At 42.0% G+C, this 19,432-nt stretch overlaps 1 protein-coding gene across 1 annotated transcript; it reads left to right on the top strand.

Moving 5' to 3' along the window:
* Positions 1–188: 188 nt before the first annotated feature.
* On the top strand, positions 189–4,959 carry LOC146705973 (uncharacterized). The gene is made up of 3 exons (XM_085461026.1): positions 189–336; positions 390–1,537; positions 4,897–4,959. The coding sequence occupies exons 1-3, from the start codon at positions 189–191 to the stop codon at positions 4,957–4,959; spliced, it is 1,359 nt and encodes a 452-aa protein (XP_085317152.1).
* Positions 4,960–19,432: the final 14,473 nt, after the last annotated feature.

A 19,432-nucleotide genomic window follows, 5' to 3' on the forward strand; every position in this document is an offset into this window, starting at 1 on the left:
TACCGTTTTCCTAGCTGTGTGTTCTGTCATTCCTCCAGTTTAAGTTTGTTTTGAGTTTTTTCAGTTATGTTATATTTTGAGTACCAAATTAAAGCCTTTTTGAGTTCACGACTGTCTCCGGAGTCTGCACCTTGGGTCCTATTCCTGTCTGCACACAGCCACACCTAACAGAAGATCGCGACCATACTATGGACCCAGCAGACATTGAACTTCAGGAGCGACGCCGAGCAGCCTTTGCCCAGCTGGAGGAGGAACTCCGCTGGAAGCCATGGCTCACCCCTGACGTCGGGCGCATTTTTCATGGCACTCGGCTGGCTCTCGGCGGTCCCCGGAGCTGTCAGAAGTCTCCACCTGTTGCTCCGCTGGCACTCAAGATGCGGCCGCTTCAGGTGGGAGTCCTCCGCGTGGCTTCAGGCGCTCACGCTCCGGCCTCAGCGTCACCATTCTGTGCACCGGAGGCTCAGTTGCTCACGCCGCCAGCTACCTCTGCCCAAAGGAAACGGCGCTCACGTCGCCGTCATACACGTCTGAGCAACCTCCAGTGGTGAGTCAAAAGGACTACACTTTCCAAACTCCACCTGAGCCGTTGATCGGTAAAGATTATGAACTCACCTCAGACACTTTTGGGATTTCTTTTCTCGACGAGGATTTGGATTGGGAGGCCAGTTTTGGTTTGAATCTTCCCGCGCTAGTTCATCACAATAAGCATTCATCTGAGATTTTTAGTTCGAGGTCTGCTCGTTGGGGTGGGAACAAATTAAAACCTGAGTTTGCCGAGTCTGTTTTTTCTGAGATTGTGAACACTGCTAAACCTAAGACTGTACAGACTGTTAAACGTGGTGGGAAAGGGTCGTCACCTGTTTTTGATGAGCCAGTTTTCAGTGTGCCTGCTCCTTTGCCTTCCGGTGCTCCTTCGCCCAGGGCAACTGCGGTCCAGCCATCTCCTGCACCTGTATCAGTTCCTCGGGTGAGGGGGGCTAGGGCCCAGTTTGTCCCTGCTCCAGTTTCCAGGCCAGCTGAGGCTCCGCTAGTCTCTGCGCCCGTGCCTATTCCGCGGGTGGGAGCGGCTACTGCCCAGCAGGCCCCTGCACTGGTTTCTGTCCTCGCTGGAGGCTCGGGTGAGCCCGTCCAGCAGTCTTCCGTAGGCTCGGAAGACATAGCTCAGCTTAGTGCTCATCCACCACCTCACCCACCATTACTGCCATCGTTACAACAGTCAATACAACTTAAACTTCTGTCCATAGCTCGAACATTAGCTCACCTATCGGCTCAGTCACCTGCTCAGTTACCGCCTCAGTTGTTTACTCAGCCTCCCGACTCCGCTGGAGGGTCCGAGGAACCGCTTCTGCCGTCTCTTCCTGCTGGAGGATCCGAGGGGCCCGTTCAGCCACCTGTTTCCGCTGGAGGGTCCGAGGGGCCCGTTCAGCCACCTGTTTCCGCTGGAGGGTCCGAGGGGCCCGTTCAGCCACCTGTCTCCACTGGAGGGTCTGAGGGGCCCGTTCAGCCACCTGTCTCCGCTGGAGGGTCCGAGGGGCCCGTTCAGCCTCTTGCCTCGTCAGCTGGGGGTCTGGGAGGACCCAGCCAGCACGTCCCAGTCTCTGCTGATGGTTCTGGCTAGGCCGTTCAGCCACCACCGGCTCCACCGCCTGGTCCGGCCTCCGAGTCTGCAGCTCCGCCTGGTCCGGCCCCAGCCTCAGCCTCTGCAGCTCCGCCTGGTCCGGCCTCAGCCTCAGCCTCTGCAGCTCCGCCTGGTCCGGCCTCAGCCTCTGCAGCTCCGCCTGGTCCGGCCCCAGCCTCTGCGGCTCCGCCTGGTCCAGCCTCCGAGTGTTTAGCTTCGTCTGCTCCTGAGGTCTCCATGCTGTCTGTTCCTGCACGTCCTGTCTGGCCTGCACGTCCTGCTCGTCCTGCACGTCCTGCTCGTCCTGCACGTCCTGCTCGTCCTGCACGTCCTGCACGTCCTGCTCGTCCTGCACGTCCTGCACGTCCTGCCTGGCCTGCACGTCCTGTCCGGCCTGCACATCCTGTCCGGCCTGCTCGTCCTGCACGTCCTGTCCGGCCGATGACTGGACGTCGTTGCCCTGAACTACGTCGGTGCCTCCCGCCCGGCCGGCCTCCTGATCTGCTCGGTCGCCGCCGGTGCCTTCCGCCCGGCCGGCCTCCTGACCTGCCCGGGTTTGGACTGTTGTGCCGTCAGCCTCCGGGCCGGCCCCCTGAACTTTTTTGAGTCTGTTGCCGGGGCCTCTGCGCCTTTCGTGAGCCCTTTTGTTTGTTAGCTTTTGGACTATGCCTGGGCCTTAGTGTTGTTGTTTTGGACTTTGTTCCTGTGTTTTGTTCTGTTGCTTTCCGGGCTCCATTGTTTGTTTGTTTTTGTTTTTTTTGTTGTTGTTTCTGGCTCCTTGTTTGGTTTTGTTTCGAGCCCTCCATCCTGTTTCCCCCGCCGCCCGCCCTGGTTGGGTTGTTTTTGTTTTTTTTTGTTTTGGTGTTTTGGTTTGGGCTGTCTGGAAGCCAGCCCTTAAGGGGGGGGGGGGGGGGGGGGTACTGTTAGGATGCCTGGGTCGTTGACCTAGGGTTTTTGAGTTTATTATATTATTTATACTTTCTAGTCTTTGGTTTCTTTGAGTTCTGTCTTATGGTTTATGTCTCTGTCTTCTTTAGTTGCTCTGTCTCCCCTATCACCTGTATCCCCTTGTCTAGTTCACGTCTCCGTGTATCCTTAGTTCCTATATCCCCGTGTTCAGTCAGTGTTTGTGTCTGCCCTGGTCCCACGTCTCTGTTCCCTCTGTGGTGCCTGCCTGTGAGTCTGTGTTATGTTTCCTGTTTTACTTTGAAAGTCCATGTCTGATGTTAATGTGTCTGGTTTTGCTTCCCCTTGTCTCGTTAGGCCTGATTTGCCCCAGCTGTGTTTCCCTCCTGTTACCCATTCCCTGATTGCTCCTTCTGTGTATTTAAGCCCTGTGTTTCTCTGTGTCCGTGTCGCGATCTACCGTTTTCCTAGCTGTGTGTTCTGTCATTCCTCCAGTTTAAGTTTGTTTTGAGTTTTTTCAGTTATGTTATATTTTGAGTACCAAATTAAAGCCTTTTTGAGTTCACGACTGTCTCCGGAGTCTGCACCTTGGGTCCTATTTCTGTCTGCACACAGCCACACCTAACAATGGCACTAGATCTGTTAACCACACATCGGTACATCTGAATATGTAGCACATCTGTATATTTGTTCATAGTACATCTGTATATCTGCCTGTCTGTATAGCAATATAGAACATCTGTATGCTGTACAGTTCAGCTGTATATCAGTACATCTGTACATTTGTCCATAGTACATCTGTATATTTGCTCTCTGTGTAGCAATACAAACCTCTGTATACTTAACTTATTTGTAGTGCTGTCAGCGTTAATCTTGTTAAAATGACATTAACACCATAACCAGATTAACGCGGCAAATATACGTTAGCGAGTTAGCGCGGATCGCCCTGTGCGTGGGGCTGCACGGCGTCAACGCGGTTAGCTCATTGACACATTAGCATCATGCAGCCCCACGCACGGGGTGACTCGCTAACGGAGATTTGCCGCGTTAATCTGGTTATGGTGTTAATGTCATTAATTAATGCTACTACTGCACATTCACCCAATGTATATACTACATGTGTGTGTGTGTGTGTATATATATATATATATATATATATATATATATATATATATACGTTTTTCCTCTACACCCCCCCCAATTTTTTTTGCACATGTCGAGGAGCGTGTCAGGCTACATTTCACTGTGTGTTATACTTGTATAACTATGCATGTGACAAATAAAGGACCTTGAACCTTGAACCTATTACAGCTGGGATGGGCTCCAGCCCCCCTGCAACCCTGAACTGGACATGCGGAAGAGAATGGATGGCATATAGACTGTAGGTCCCTTGAGTGAACCCATCACCATGTTATACTCATGAATTGGACCACATCCATCTTTAAACTTGGCCTTGTTGCTAAGAGGAACAAATTAGATATATTTATTCATCCCTATTGGGAAACTACAATAACGGGGCAGCTACCATGCAGGATCCATGGATGCAACAAACTGGCCAAGGCCACAATAACCTAGCATGTCTTTGATGTCAACTTTACACCTGTAAATTGTATTTTTCACATTACTGACAAAACCTTACCACACAGTGTGCAGCTTGTGGGCCGTGCAATTGCACATTTAAGATTTTAAACCAGTAAGTAACATGACATGGAAGCTATATAATTTTATGCAAGGTACTTATATTCAACACAATTAGGTATTCCCTCTGTGGACAACTCAAACAAATTTCACGAAGGTTACTGACATTTTAAACTAGTAAAAAGCTTATGCCATCATTATTAGCTCAGTGCAATAATGAGCCACAGTTTAAAGTAGCTTCAAAAACTAGATTCAAAATCAGTTTGGTATACACTTTAAATAGGTTTTTATATTTATGTAAAAAGAAAATTAAATGTTAAATTTCTGAAATCCTGAAAGAGCTTAGCTGGTGAGAAAATACCAAGGAGCGACATGCCATTGTTTAGTCGGCTCAAAATGCATTTCAAATCAATGTCTCTGTCATCACGACTGTTTATTTTTATTAATTTCCCAAAACCTACGTGCTATTACCTTAAGAGCATATTTAAAACCACATTATGTCTGAAATGTTCCACTGGAAGCCTCAGGTACCATCATCGTTTCTTTCTAGCGCAAGGCAGACAACATCAGTGTTGCATAATAATATTATCTCAAATAAATGCTCTGTTGGATCAATATTTTGCATCCACCAGACATCTAGGAGTTCCAGCAGACAGTTAGGTGAAGCCTTACAGTATTAAACAGTTTTTTTTGTTTTTTTTTTTTTAGATTTTTCTGTGTCTGTGTGCCACCAGAGCAACAGACTCAAAATTAAATACACTTCTCCTGCCGGCTATTACCAGTATGGTTTCAGCTGACGCCTTCCAAGATAGAGAAGAAATAGTGCGTTATGTGTTGCTTCCTGTTAATCAATAAAATGTCTCTTTAGCTAGCAATAAGCTTTGTAAGATGCATAGTAAGTGTACAGGAAACCACTACAGCTTTTCTAATTAACTCCAGACGGACATCATACCACAGAATCCTGTTGTGCATCCCGGTGATGGATGAAAAACTTGCATGCCAGTATATGCAGCTTACCTGTCTTCAGAACACATTTGTTTATCCAGAGAATTGATCACAAAAGACACAGGAAATATCGTAGATTGGGATATTTCAGTTCACTTGTTCGTCTGCAGCAGTTGGAGGTCAAGATTTTTTAGATTTAAAAACAGTCGCTAATAATGTAAACCTTTATTTAGACTACGTTTCAGTTGTGAGTGTGTGTGGAACATTAAGAGAACCTAAATGTCAAACTGTATTAAAAAAAACAAAAAAACAATTAGGACTAGATCCCAGGAAGAGAACAATACTCCACACAGGATTGTCAGTGAGGGTGCTTAAAATCACCTCATGGTTAAAAATAAACATGAATAAACTAAAAGAAGAACTGGTCCTTGTGTAGACACTTTCTTTATTGTTATATCTTCTTGGTGATGTCTTGAACTCGTGTGTGCAGACTTGCCGTCACAGTTATATACAGTGAATTTGCTCTGTACAGTAAAACCTTCTAGTGTTGTATTCCTATAAATATTTCATTGGTTGTCCTATGACTGGTGCCTTCCTGACCCCAGTTATCTCAGGCCAAGCACACACAGACACACACCCACACACACACATACACACACACACACTGATAGTTCAGTCTGCCATTGATAACTGTGGAGGGATTGTCTGCGAGTTACAGCATTGATGAACCAAAGTCTGAGAAGGCAGATGACAAAATGCAGCACATGCAATAAATTACTCTAATATACAACAACATATTCTCTAATGTGTGCACTCACAAGACACTTTATTAGATACATCTTTTGCCTTCAGGACTGCCTCAATTGTTTTCAACAGATTCAACAAGGGGCTGGAAACATTCCTTAGACATTTTGGTCCATATTGACACGACAGCATCATACAGTTGCTGCAGATTTGTCATTTGAATATCCCAAAGGTTCACTGTTGGATTAAGTTCTGGTGATTATGGATGCCATTTCAGTACAGTAAACTCATCATTATGTTTGGGTTGGGTTTTGAGGCAACTGTTGTTGTGAATTAATATATAGAAGTAAAATAGAAGTAAATATAGAAGTAAAATTTAATTTGTGTCACAAAGATCATAAAGACATCCACATTATTAAACAAACCTCCAGATATTTGGTGCCATACGGAAACAAAAACACAAGACTGATATTAAAACCAAAAACTGAAATGAAGTTGCAAAAATCTTAATTTTAACTTCACTGCAACTTCATTGCAAAAGTTTAACCAATGTTTAGGCATTAACATGTAATCAAATATCTCTGTAGTGTCAATGTGTTGTCTTCTTAGCACTTAATATTGACAAGTACGGGTATTAGTGGACTCGGGATCACATCTTTTCTTTTTGTAAATGATGTGTTCCTCTTGGCCTAATTGGGTGATGAACTCCTGCAGCATAGAGTAGAGTTAGTCCCTCCAAGCCTGAAGCCTTGCTTCCTACCTGAAAAATGTTGGATGCTGCATTATGAGTAGGAAATTGGGGTGTTTCTGCAAATGGATAAGTTAAACTACCTTTGGGTTGTTGTTCAGGGCTAGAAGTCTGTTCTTATGCACAAACAGCTGCTCCATCTACTGAATCACAAACCCCTGAACTATGGCCACAAGCAGCAGAAATTAGTTTCTTCCATAGGTTGTCCTGTTTCACCATTAGAGATACTGAAAGGTGAGGACTCTGGGCACATGCTTGCATTCGATCCCTCATGAACAATGCTGGAAGACAGAAGTGATGTCACTTTGGTGTTGTTTCAGCAAGCCATGTATCTCTCTATTTTTGTAACCTTGTGCAGGTGTTGCTGCCACCACAACCAGGTTGAAGACATGCGTTTAAAATGATGAAGGGGTATTTTTTTTTTTTTCAAGAATACCTCTTGAATGTCTCCTTAGGTAAAGGGGCATATCCAACCAGGTGGAGACTCTGGGTCAAAGCTGAGACCCACATCATCCCCCTGAACCTACAGTAGCAGGCTAAACTAATAATAAAAAATGAGCATCATAAGAACATAAGAGTTAAAAGCACAAAGAAATGTAGGAAAACACAAAGAGCACAAACAAACAGTTTGACAAAAGCAAAATACAAAGCCCTGTACTACAGAGCTGGATTAGGGCCGTTGTGAGTAGCTACATAACTTCAGGGTTAACCCTTGTTTCAGTATTAAAAGTTGGCTCGCATGTTACATTACCATGGTAACCTGCACTGCAAACCTAACCTTCTCGGGAGCACGTTATGTTCAAGACACATGATTGTCACTGTTATGATGATTTCTGATATGAGGTTCAGTTCTACGGTGGTGATCGCAGGGTGTGCACAGGTCAAGTGCCACTATGACCCTCCAGAAATTAACGAGGACAGGGGATGATCGTTCAGCTCTTTAATGGCAGATTTAGCGTGGGTATGTGTGTGTGTGTGTGGTTCTACAAACAGAATGGAAAATAGAACACAAATTACAATCAAATTATAGACAACAATAATCACCATATAACATATTACAGCCACATACTTGTCTTATAGGCCCTAATACTAAGCTGGCGGCTTTTACTTATAGTCTGAACCATATTTGACAACAAAGAAAATAAACATCTTCCCATCACTTAACTCTTGTGCCCCACTCACTTATGATGCCAACTAAAGAAGGCAAATACACATAACAAATCCCCAACTCAAACTGAACTCAGTTTGGCCTAGGCGAACTTAGCTTAGCTTAGCCCGCTTAGCTTAGCGATAACTTAGCTTATAGAAAATGTACAAACAGAGGACGTCCAGAGCAAGAAAACATACAGGCTATCCTTCTTACACAAGAAATATCCTGTAACTCACCAGTCTTATGGACGCACACTCTCATTGAACCCACATAAACTGCTCCCGAGCATAACTTGTGATTCACACTGCCTTCAGGAACACCATTTTCCATCCCAGTCAAACATTACTCACAAAACGGCCGCGCCCTCTAGTGGCGAGGCAGAAACTGCATCACAGTCCTGCCTTCAGAACAGTCACATACCAAATCACCACCTACTGGCCAGTCAGTGTATGTCTTTGATGTCTTTTTTTAGATTGGCATCAACTAAGAAATAGATTTTTTTCAGAGCAAATTTATTTCTTTTTCTTTTTTATATTTCCTGCAAACAAGTTTAAATCAATTGCATTTTTCTGTAAGCCTTAATATAGTGACATGATCATAAAACAGGGCACCTTTACACTACTTCCAGACCTTATATTCCTATACATAGCTGAGTGTCAGCATTAATATAGCACTTTTCTGGTCTCACTGATCTCAGTGCTTAGTGAAAACATATTCACAGGGTGCCTTTTAATACTTTGTTTCTGCACTTAACCCTTTTACACACAGCTCTATAACTAGATAGATAATATAGTTTGCGTACCCTTTTCATTTTTTATACCACTCTGCTGCTGGGAGACCCGTATATGTTTCTGACTGGTCATATACTGCCAACACTGCTTCTTTTATGTGAGGACGCTCATAGGTGGACTCGTAAATCCTGGTTGATTTATTGATAATCACCTTCATGTGACTGCTCGGCCTGATTGATAGGGATCGATTGTTGGGCTAAGTGAAGGCAGATAAGGGGAAGATATTTAACTTTAAAGTAAGACAGGAATATAAAACAACCAATAGAGAAACATGAAGAGTAACAATAAGTAAGAAGAGAGAGACAGGAATGCACAGAGGGCACAGGAAGAAAATGTCTAGTAACTAAAAACTAATGGATTCCATGACAACTATGACGAATGCCACACCTGAAGGAGAATTTTTAAAAAATGGATATACTGTTTACAAGAAATGACTGCTATTCAATTCAATTCAGTTTTATTTATATGGTGAAAAATCACAACATCAGTTGACTCAAGGCCCCTTATTTTGTAAGATAAAGACCCTGCAATACATAATACAAAGAAAACAGAGAAACCCCCAACAATCATATGATGCCCTATGAGCAAGCACTTTGGCAAACGTAGGAAGGAAAAACTCCCTTTTAACAGGAAGAAACCTCAAGCAGAGGAGGGGCAGCCATCTGCTGCAACTGGTTGGGGGTGAGTGGATAAAGACTGGACAAAGACATGCTGCAGAAGAGAGCCAGAGATTAGTAATACCAAATAATTACATGCAGAGAGGAGTTTAAACACATAGTGAGTGAGAAAGGTGACTGAAGAAGAAACACTCAATGCATTAGGTTAATCCCCTAGCAGACTAGACCTATCGCAGTGTAAGAAAGGCAAATATGCAAGTTTTAAGCCTAATCTTAAAAGTAGAGTTAATGTCTGTCTCCCAAATCCAAACTGGAAGCTGGTTCCATAGAAGAGGGGTCTGAAAGATGAAAGCTCTCCCTCCCATTCTACTTTAAATACTCTTGGAATCACTGATATCTAACTAACATCTCTGTTGCTTGTGGGGCTCGCACACAAGAATTTCACTCGCATGTGCTGTGCCAGTGTGCCTGCACATGTGATGTGACAATAAAAGTGATTTGATTTGATTTGATTTGATTTAATAAGCCCACAGTCTGAGGGCAAAGAGCTCTAATGGAGTGATACTTTACTATTGGGTCATTAAGATATGATTGGGCCTGATTGTTCAAGACCTTGCATGTGAGGAGCAGGATTTAAATTTGATTCTGGATTTAACAGGAAGCCAATGAAGAGAAGCCAGTATATGAGAAATATGCTCACTCTTTCTAGTCTGTGTCAGTACTCTACTGCTACTACGCTAATACAACATTTTGGATCAATTGAAGGCTTTTCAGGGAATTTTAGGACATCCTGATAATAACACATTACAGTAGTCTAGCATAGAAGTAATAAATGCATCAACTACTTTTTCAGCATTAATCTGCAATGTTTCTAATTTTAAAGATATTGTGCAAATGGAAGAATGCAGTCCTACATATTTGTTTAATGTGTGCATTGAAGGGACATATCCTGGTCAAAAATCACTCCAAGATTCCTCACAAAGTTAATGGAGGCCAGGGTACTGCCATCCAGGGTAACCATCTGGCTAAAAACCACATTTCTAAGATTTTTACGGTCGAGTACAATAACCTCCGTTTGATCTAATTTAGAAGCAGAAAATTAGAGGTCATCCAGGTCTTTATGTCTTTAAGAGATTCCTACAGTGCTAATTGGTGTCTTGTATATGGCTTCATGGATAGATAAAGTTGGGTACCATCTGCATAGCAGTGAAAGTATATGCTATGCCTTCTAATGATACTGCCTAAGGGAAGCATGTATGATGGAAACAGAACTGCTCTTAGCATGAAGTCATTACTAGTTAATGTTGAAGGAATGTTTGGCCCAACAGAGGCCTGACTTTTTGTCAGCCTGGCTACAGTGCTGAAGAGAAACCCAGGGTTATTCTTATTTCCTTCAATCAGTGATGAATACCAAGATTTTCTAGCTTTGCCAGAGGGCTTTTTTAAAAATAGAGCAGCAAACTAACTTTCCTGGCTAAATGATCATCTAAATTAGTGAGATTCCATTTTCTCTCCAGTTTATGAGTTATCTGCTTTAAGGTGCAGGCTTCATAGTTATACCAGGGAGTCAAGTACTTCTGATTTGGAGCAGCATCTAGAGTTGTAGGCACACTTGAAGTAAAACTATTAATAATCAACCTCTATGGGAGTAGCGTTCAGGTAGCTACTCTTTCCATTTTTTGGCATTATCAAAGCACTGAAGAAGATAACAGTGGATGAATTATATCCTTAAACTTAGTTACAGCGCTTTCAGAAAGATATGTGATATGCCGTATGTCAGAACATGATCTTGAATGTGATTAAAGTGATGTATGATTATTTTTTTTAATTTTTTTTACATTTTGAATCAAGTCAATTGAATCCGGCTTTCAAATGAATAAAAACTGTCTAGGTGTTCACGAGTTTTACCAAAGCTCAACTTGTTCTTTTCATTTTAACTGACATTTATTTTGGACGGGAGGATTCTTCGACATGTCTTAACATGTAATGATGTCCAACCACAGCCGATACATTGCCGTCAGAACTAAAAAGAAATACAAACTTAAATGCGCAAGTTGCCTATGACAGCAGCTACACTAGGTCTTTGCTGAACATGCTGAAGTGGGAGATTGCTGCCCTCGCCCTCCAGCAATTAGTATAACTCAGGGGTGTTTAAACTAACATAATTATTATGCTGTAAACAGGTTTCTGTCAGGCAGAGTAAATCAATTTGTTGATCAATTATTAATTCATGTACCGTAATTGTCGGGCTATAAGCCACTACTTTTTGCACAAGCTTTGAACCCTGCGGCTTTTAGTCAGGTGCGGCTTTTCTATGGATTGTCCATGATTTTTGTGATATCGTAAGACGATTTGTTTTGTTTGTTCCGCTGTTGTACGGCACTACGTTGCCTGGCAGAAGGGCATGTGATCAGACACACAGTATTGGGGTTCAAGAGTGGTATGTTGGTCACATGTCCATCCGCCAGGCAACGTAGTGCCGTACGAAGTAGCACGAAAAACAAACTTCAAAGTAGCGCTACGCGTTCAGCAGGAGGCATGGATGACGGGCGGTGATAAACTTGCGAAAAGCAAGTTATGCTCAACACCACCAGTGGATTCTGACAGCGTGGAAAAGTGTGAAAACATCCATGATCACCAACGGATTTCGAAGGACTGGACTGCTGCATGATGGAGAGGAGGACACCGCCACGGCCCTTCTGAGGGTGTTCGACTCTGACACTGACAACGAGGATTTCTCTGGTTTTGAAAGTGACAACGAAGGAGAGAAGCAGAGAGTGGATGACGAAGCCATCCTGAGCCTGTTCGTATCCGATGCTGGAGAAGAGGACTTTGGTGGTTTTAGTGCGCAGGAAGAAGAGAAAGATGGTGGTGAATGACTGACTTTTCTTCTTGTTAAAGCTGTGTCACTGCACCTGAGCCTAAAAGGTAGTCCGAATCTATTTTTCTGGTGTGCTGTAGGTTATTGTTATGTACTACATTTGTTACTCGTTTACACAGTGCATGTTTCGTACTTGTAATTACTGGTACTTGTACATATACCTAAAAAGTTATGCAAATATGTACCCATAACTTGTTTTTCAAAATAATTAATAAAAGGGGTGTGTCTCCAAACAGCCATCTCTTTCCTGACAATTCCCTTTGTGTATATTCTCTTACATATGATAAGTCAACATTGAAACACCTGCGGCTTTTAGTCAGGTGCGGCTAATGTATGTACAAAACAGGATTTTCCCCTGATTTTAGCTTGTGCGGCTAATATTCAGGTGCGCTTTGTAGTCTGGAAAATACGGTACTAACAGGGACTTGAAAGAAAGAGACATAATGTTTATGACTGGAACTTCCTGGTCCCAACTCTGGACAGTGGCATTTTGTGTGTGTGTGTGTGTGTGTGTGTGTGGTTGGGGGGGGGGGGGGGGGGGGGTTAATAAATTTGGCCAGATTTCTAGAAACGACAGCTGCTCCATCCAAAGTGTGATGGATGCAGTTTCTCCCAACAACACCAGCTTTTCCCCAGAAGGTTATCCAATTATCTATAAACCCCACATTGTCTTTTGGACACCACTCAGACAGCCAGCAATTTAAGGAGACGTGCAGCTAAATGCTAATCATGTCACTCCTGGTTCGATTGGGCTGGGACCAGACGACACATTGTTTTGGCAAAGTTGCTCGGGTATGTTGCTGCGTGGGGAAAAAATTATTAGACACATGAACGGTTTGGTAGGGAGTTTCTGATTAGGACTATGCTTCCTCCTCACCATCACCTAGCCATCCTGTTTTCCTGGTGCTCGGGACAATCTTCCAGGGGAGAGCTAACAGGGCTTACGCTACCTTCGGCTGCACTGGTTACAAGGTTGCAAAGCCTGGTTCTTCAGTTCAGTTATCCTGGCCTCCAGAAAGACAAACAGGCTAAATTTATTACAAGTATCATTGTTACTGAAGGCGCCAAGGAGTAACTAAACATCTGACACAGTGAGCAGGAAAGTGCAGGAGGGACAGTTGAAGAGGCTATGCTGCTTGCAAATTGGCCAGGCTAGGAGCTAACCTCAGCTAGCGAATCCCTAAACGTGTGCTTTGGATGAAGCACGTAAAGATTACACTATGAAATAAAATGTTATCTTTAAGTTTTAAATTAAATAAGGTATGCAGATAAGCTACACAAAAACAACACTGTGACAGGAACAAGAAGTAATACTCACCGCAAACAGAACCAACACCAAAATGAGAGCACCACCCAAAGGCAGATACAGTTGGTGTGCCTATCAATGCTCAATCTGCTAGATGTGTAAGTAACTCTTTGTCAGCATGTATTGCACATTTTTATCTGCTCTTTTCAGGGTGATCGCTTATAATATTGCAAAAAAATTCGGCCACTACTTACTTTTGTTGTTGTACAACTGTAGCTTATTTGTCACTATCTATGCCTACCATTACATCATTTTTTTAAAGGAAGTGTTTGAGTTAGCAACACCCAGGTGTTGCACTCTTCCCTCTAAAGAGCATGACTCATGACTTTTTAACACGCAAACCACTTTAGATTACTAGAATTCAAATACAAGTAAGATTACCCCTGAGAGAGACCTACTTTTGTATGGTATTGAATATCATCGTATAGTCCCAGTATCAAGCATTGCAGAGTCTTTTTTCTAGACTGGCTAAAGCAGTAAAATATCACCCAGTAATTGCTTATCTGAATGCAATCTGGATTAAAGTGGCTCGGATGTTTAATTTACAACCATACTTAAACATCTCATTCACTATCTATTCGAATCCAAAGCCATGTTTGGGCAAAACTCCATTTTATAATGGAAAAACTGGAAAGAAAAGGGAGTGGCTACATGCCTCCAATTAGGCATGTCTGTACTCTTCTGTTGATCAAGAACTGGGACAAGGAAGGTTTTACTATCAAACAGACAGGTGGAAACCTTTTTAAATTTGAATTGGAACAATAAAGAATGGGACTGGAAGGGTTGGGTGTGAATTATTTAATTTATGATTAAATATGCTTATTACTGGACACATACATTATTTAGAGTTGGGCTAGAAAGAAACTCCAAGTTGCTGCAGATGTAATCACTGCACACTTATGATTGTGTAATATAGTTCAGGAATACTGGACCAGATTAAACTATTTGTGATGTTATAGGGAGTTATATCCCATGAAATCCTGGAATTTGTGGCAGATTTGTCAGAAAGTGCCATGTAAGAAAGTCAGTTAGGTAAAGTGTGTAGTAGGTGTTGTCGCTGTCATTTCAAAGTCTTGGTTTGCCAATAGATCAATAGGTTATAGGCATGACAACAACAGCGTTTCACTTATTCCACATGTTGTTACGATGCAGCCTGATGGATTAAATTAATTTTTCATCTTGCAAACTTCTTAAGAATGAAAAAACAGACAAACAAACACCAGTATAACTCTAACATAAGTATTCACAGCATTTCTTGTGATACTCAAAACTGAGTTCAGGTGAATCTTGTTTACGCTTCCAAATGATGACGGAAGTATGATGCTGTGGGGATGTTTTTTGTCAGCAGGAACTGGGACACTGGGGAGCAAAGATCCATGCAGGAATGCACAGAGACATCTTTGATGGCAATCTGCTCCAGAGTACACTTGACCTCAGGCTGGGGCCAAGGGTCATCTTCCAACAGGACAGCGACCCTAAGCACACAGTCAAAGGAGTGGCTTTGGGACCACTCTGTTAAAGTCCTTGAGTGACCCAGCCAGACCCCAGACTTGTACCCAGTTGAACATTTCTGGAGACATCTGAAAATGGCTGTGCACCGATGCTCCCCAAACCTGATGGAGCTTAAGAGGTTCTACAAAGGTGAATGGGAGAAACTGCCCAAAAATAGGAGTACCAAGCTTGTAGCATCATACTCACAAAAATTTTAGGCTGTCAGAGGTGCTTTAAAAAAGAATACTTGGGTGCAATCTTTTTGTTTTTAATAGATACAAAGAATTATGAGCCAACTTCTTTTTTTTTTTTGTCATTTTGTCATCATCATTGTTATTATGATAAACATTTTGAATACCTTCTGGATGCACAATACATAGCAATAGTTGTCGTTTAAATGAGACATCTCTCATTCTCTGTGGTTATCATGACATCATTTTTTTGAAGGAAGTGTTTGAGGTGTTTTGGCAACACCTAGGACAGAAGCGTGAAAGCAGGTATCACAGTAAGAATACCCTTTATCAACACCTAAACTTTACAAAAACACAAAGCACTCATCCATGAGAACTTTATCGTTCAGACCTTGTGCTCAGCTCAGATAATCCGAAGTTTTAGTGGTGCACTCTAATCCTGCGCTCTCTCTCTCTGCTTCCTCTTTTGAGCACCACTTTTTGTTTTTTTGTTGGGGGGTTTTTGCTATGTTTGCTAAACATAACTTAAAATGCTGCTGCTGTCTAACTTCTCTGTAAGACACTTGCAGAAAGACAAATCCTTGCATCGTTGACATCAACAGGTTTGCAAGCATTTTGCGCAAATGGCAGAGAGCATGGTTAGGAAATATAGGTAAAATATTTGCCAGCATTTTCAGCAAAGGTGCCCATTTTAATCAGTGATGTGTGAAATTACCCAGTAAAAGTTAAACATACATACAACATGTAGAGGAACTCCTATAATGTGTCCAATTTACTGAAACATTGTGAAGGTGAATATCCAGTGTGATGTAGAGGGGCTGCCCTGGGGTCACACTGTTGGATATTACACCATTGATCTAGATATGGTCATTATAGTCATTATAGTCAATGATTTTAGATGACTAGAATTTAAACACAGTTTCTTTTAGAATGATTCTGTGCTGAATTCTATCAGCACCCAGATATTTACAGCATGTAGTCACTTTGGACTGACATGAATGGTAAGCTGCTTTCTGATTACGTCATGCGTATTGTTCCTTGTTCTTGAGAAAAAAAAAGTTATTTTTTCAAGGTTCTTTGTATTGAAGGCGTTTCCTCTTTAGTCTCTCAGAATCCCGCAGAGAACATCAGACTGTGTTACCTTCAACAGCCCCTGTGGCCAACTTGTAGCTGCATTGTCAGACTGCTTCCTCAGAGGATGTTCAATTAGAAATGCTTTGTGTGTTTGCAGGCACACACATACACTGTACACGCAGACGCAGCAGGAGTCACTGTGCGTACTACTGCAGGCCTCCGAGGATTATTAAGTTAATAACCAAGCAAAGAGAGGGTGAGGAACCCAGGAAGTCACACCACAGCAGGGCTGGGGCTCACAAAGTCACGCACACACTTCAATAAAGCCACGTTTTACATTGTGACTTACATTTTTTAACCACATTGTTTCAGATCACTAGACAGTATTATAAGCATCAGTGTGATTTTTACAACATCTGTTTGATTAAAAAGGTGTTCTTTTTTTATCTATTCACACAGAATAAGATCTTGCTGCAAAGACATATCCATAAAAAGCCCATCTTGTTCTGATCAACATTTGTATACACTCAAAAACCCAAATATTAGTCACATGGCAGCAACTCAGTGCCTTTAAGCATGTGGACATACTCAAGATAACCTGCTGAAATTGAAAGTGAGCGTCAGAATGGAGGAGAAAGGTGATTTGAAGTGACTTTAAATGTGTCATGGTTGTCGGTGCCAGACTGGCTGGTCTGAGTATTTCAGAAACGACTCATCTCTGAGTTTTTCCCACATAACCGTCTCTTTGCAGAGAATGGTCCGGAAAAAAAATACAAAAATATCCAGCGAGCACCAATTCAGGTCAGAGGAATATGGTCAGACTGCTTCGAGTTTATAGGAAGGCGACAGTAAATCAAATAAGCTCTTGTTGCAATCAAATTGTGCAGATGAGCACAAAGTGTACAAAGTGTGGAACGTTAAAGCAGCAGAAGACCACACCAGGCGCCTCTCCTGCCAGCTGAGAGAACGATAGTGGGCTAAAGTTCACACGAGCTCTCCAAAATTAAACAACAGAAGAGTGGAAAAATATTGCACTTATTTATTATCAAAGAATTTCATGTTTACACATCCAGAAGACACGAAGCCACAGTTGCATTCATTTGGGGTTATATTTCTGATAAACTGATTGAAAGCAAGGATCACATTCACCTTCATTCTCATGTTTCCTCTGTTTTAGTTTCCACCAAATCCTCAGGGAAATTTATGTCCAAGTGCTGCACTCTGTGTTCACCAGTTAGTCGCTAACATTGTCGTCCTTCTTGGTGCTCAGCAGGTGATTCACAGTAGAAATGATGAGAAATAACAGTCGCGTAATTGCCTATAAATAATGCCACATGAGTCTGTCTTTATTCATATCTGACCCATTGTTTACCTTAAATATGGGTCTGAATGTGTTTTCTGGAGTGGCTCTTCATTTCTTTAAAAAGCAGCTGGGGCTGTTTAATGAATGGAGTCAGGTTTCTTTTTGCCTCATTTTATTGTAAAGTTGTATTTATGGACAGATGGATGTTGTGAGCCGTGGGAATCCAAACGCAAGTGTTTGTCTTTTTTTCTCTCTCTTTGTTTATTGAAAGGTTTATAATATCTCTATGCATGTTTAAGGACTGAGAATCTGATTAAACAAGGCCATATAGTATAAAGGCCATGGCAACACATTCAATCAGCACCCTCATTTATCTTTAAAGCGACCTTTCATTTTAACTGGAAATGCCTTAACCTTTGTCGTATTTCCTGGAATAGCCTTCAGCCTCTTCAGGTGGACAGGTCATCGCAGCAGTGAATAGTCATTTACAAAAAAATATACATCAGAAAAAGCTGGCACCATAGAGAGTCTTTGCTCCGTATAAAAGGATGTGGTTTATGTTGTTGAGGCGTGACTCATTTCAAGCATATTTTTGCCAAGATATATTTTACTAAAAGTAAAATAAAAAGAAGAAGAAGGAAGCAAAGAATACCGCTATTTCTGCAAAATTGGTTGATTCAATCACAAAGCTGGTTTTGTTGTATTTTTTCTTACCCCTGAAATAACCTTCAGGCCAACTGTGAGACTTCAACTTAAACCTTTAGCGCCCTCTGGAGGTATTAAGCTGTATCTAGATTTAAAGGCACGCATCAGGCAGCCAATGAGATTTAATTTCCTTAATGAGCCTGTACATGGGTAGAAGTTATTTAAAGCAGCGGAAATGAGACAAGATCGGTAGTTTTGATATCTTACTTAAACATCAGTCTTATTAAATATTACACAGGTTGTATTTTAAAAAGGAAACACTTTTGGATATTCTCTTGATACACTTCCCCTTACAGTACCTTCAACCCTCCACTAGAGGTCAGAGCAAAAATATAGAACGATGGAGGGCGGCATGGTGAAGGGAATTTGTACTTGGAAGTCATGAAGAGGCTTTTTGTGAGCTGAGTGTTCTCTTTTTTTATCTTCTTTTATCTTGTGAAAAGTGACAGTACTTTCTCTGTGTTACTCATACATTTAGAGATAAATACTAAAACGACACCTCTGGGAAGGCTTAGACCATAAGGCCAACACAATGAGTTATTACTTAATGCCAAACGCGTCATTAAACTTTAATAAATCAATAATGGATCCTTTTATCTCTTTACAGCCGAGGGATGTATGGGTTTGCTCAAAATGTCATTCATGAGTGAGCTGCACTGTGATTTTGGTGATCTGTTATCAGCGGGTACATTTGCTCACATATTCTAATATGCTGACTTTATCTGGGGTTTTTCTCTGAAAGATTAAAGTTCAGATGAACATATCTAACTGTTAATCTGGTACAGAGGGAGCAGGACGTAGGCCTCTGAGTTTTTGTGTCAGGGGTTAATTAGTGATGTCTCATCCCAGTAACACGTTGAACAAATCCATCAATCACTTCTCAAGCAACACTTTTATAACCTCACTCTGTGCAGTTCACTATTCATCCTGCTACGTTCTCTTTGTGTCTCGATTTCAGTCTCATTAATGACAAATACGTGTTTTATATATACTACTATAGGACTCATATGCTTGACCTCTGCAGGGATATGAACCCGGCATCACAGTAATGCTGCCTACCCATAAAAGCTCCAGCTGAGGAGCTCTGTGGTGTTGTTTGTGTGGGTGTGAATAATAAACAGTGTAGTGGCAGTGGAGATTATAAAGAGCAGATAGCAGATAACAAAGCCTACACTTGATTTACTGGATAAAACTAATTTCGCTCGCCTTTTTTATGCTAATAAAGACATTTAAATTATTGTGTAACTTCTTGGCCACAAGCAGCTTCTATGGCTGTCGTGCCTCCTGAAAATGATGCATAAATAGCACGATTAAAAATTTTGGG

Source organism: Copadichromis virginalis, linkage group LG7 (assembly GCF_057382275.1).
Source record: "Copadichromis virginalis isolate Kocher_CV1m ecotype Utaka linkage group LG7, C_Virginalis_male_GT1.1, whole genome shotgun sequence".
NCBI lineage: Eukaryota > Metazoa > Chordata > Actinopteri > Cichliformes > Cichlidae > Copadichromis > Copadichromis virginalis.

Excerpts from the sequence above, each read along its gene's own strand:
- LOC146705973 (XM_085461026.1), top strand. The coding sequence starts at position 189 with ATGGACCCAGCAGACATTGAACTTCAGGAGCGACGCCGAGCAGCCTTT. Across the intron at positions 337-389 it reads TCTCGGCGGTCCCCGGAGCT|GTGGGAGTCCTCCGCGTGGC; the intron begins GTCAGAAGTCTC and ends CGGCCGCTTCAG. Across the intron at positions 1,538-4,896 it reads CTGGAGGGTCCGAGGGGCCC|AGCAACAGACTCAAAATTAA; the intron begins GTTCAGCCTCTT and ends GTGTGCCACCAG.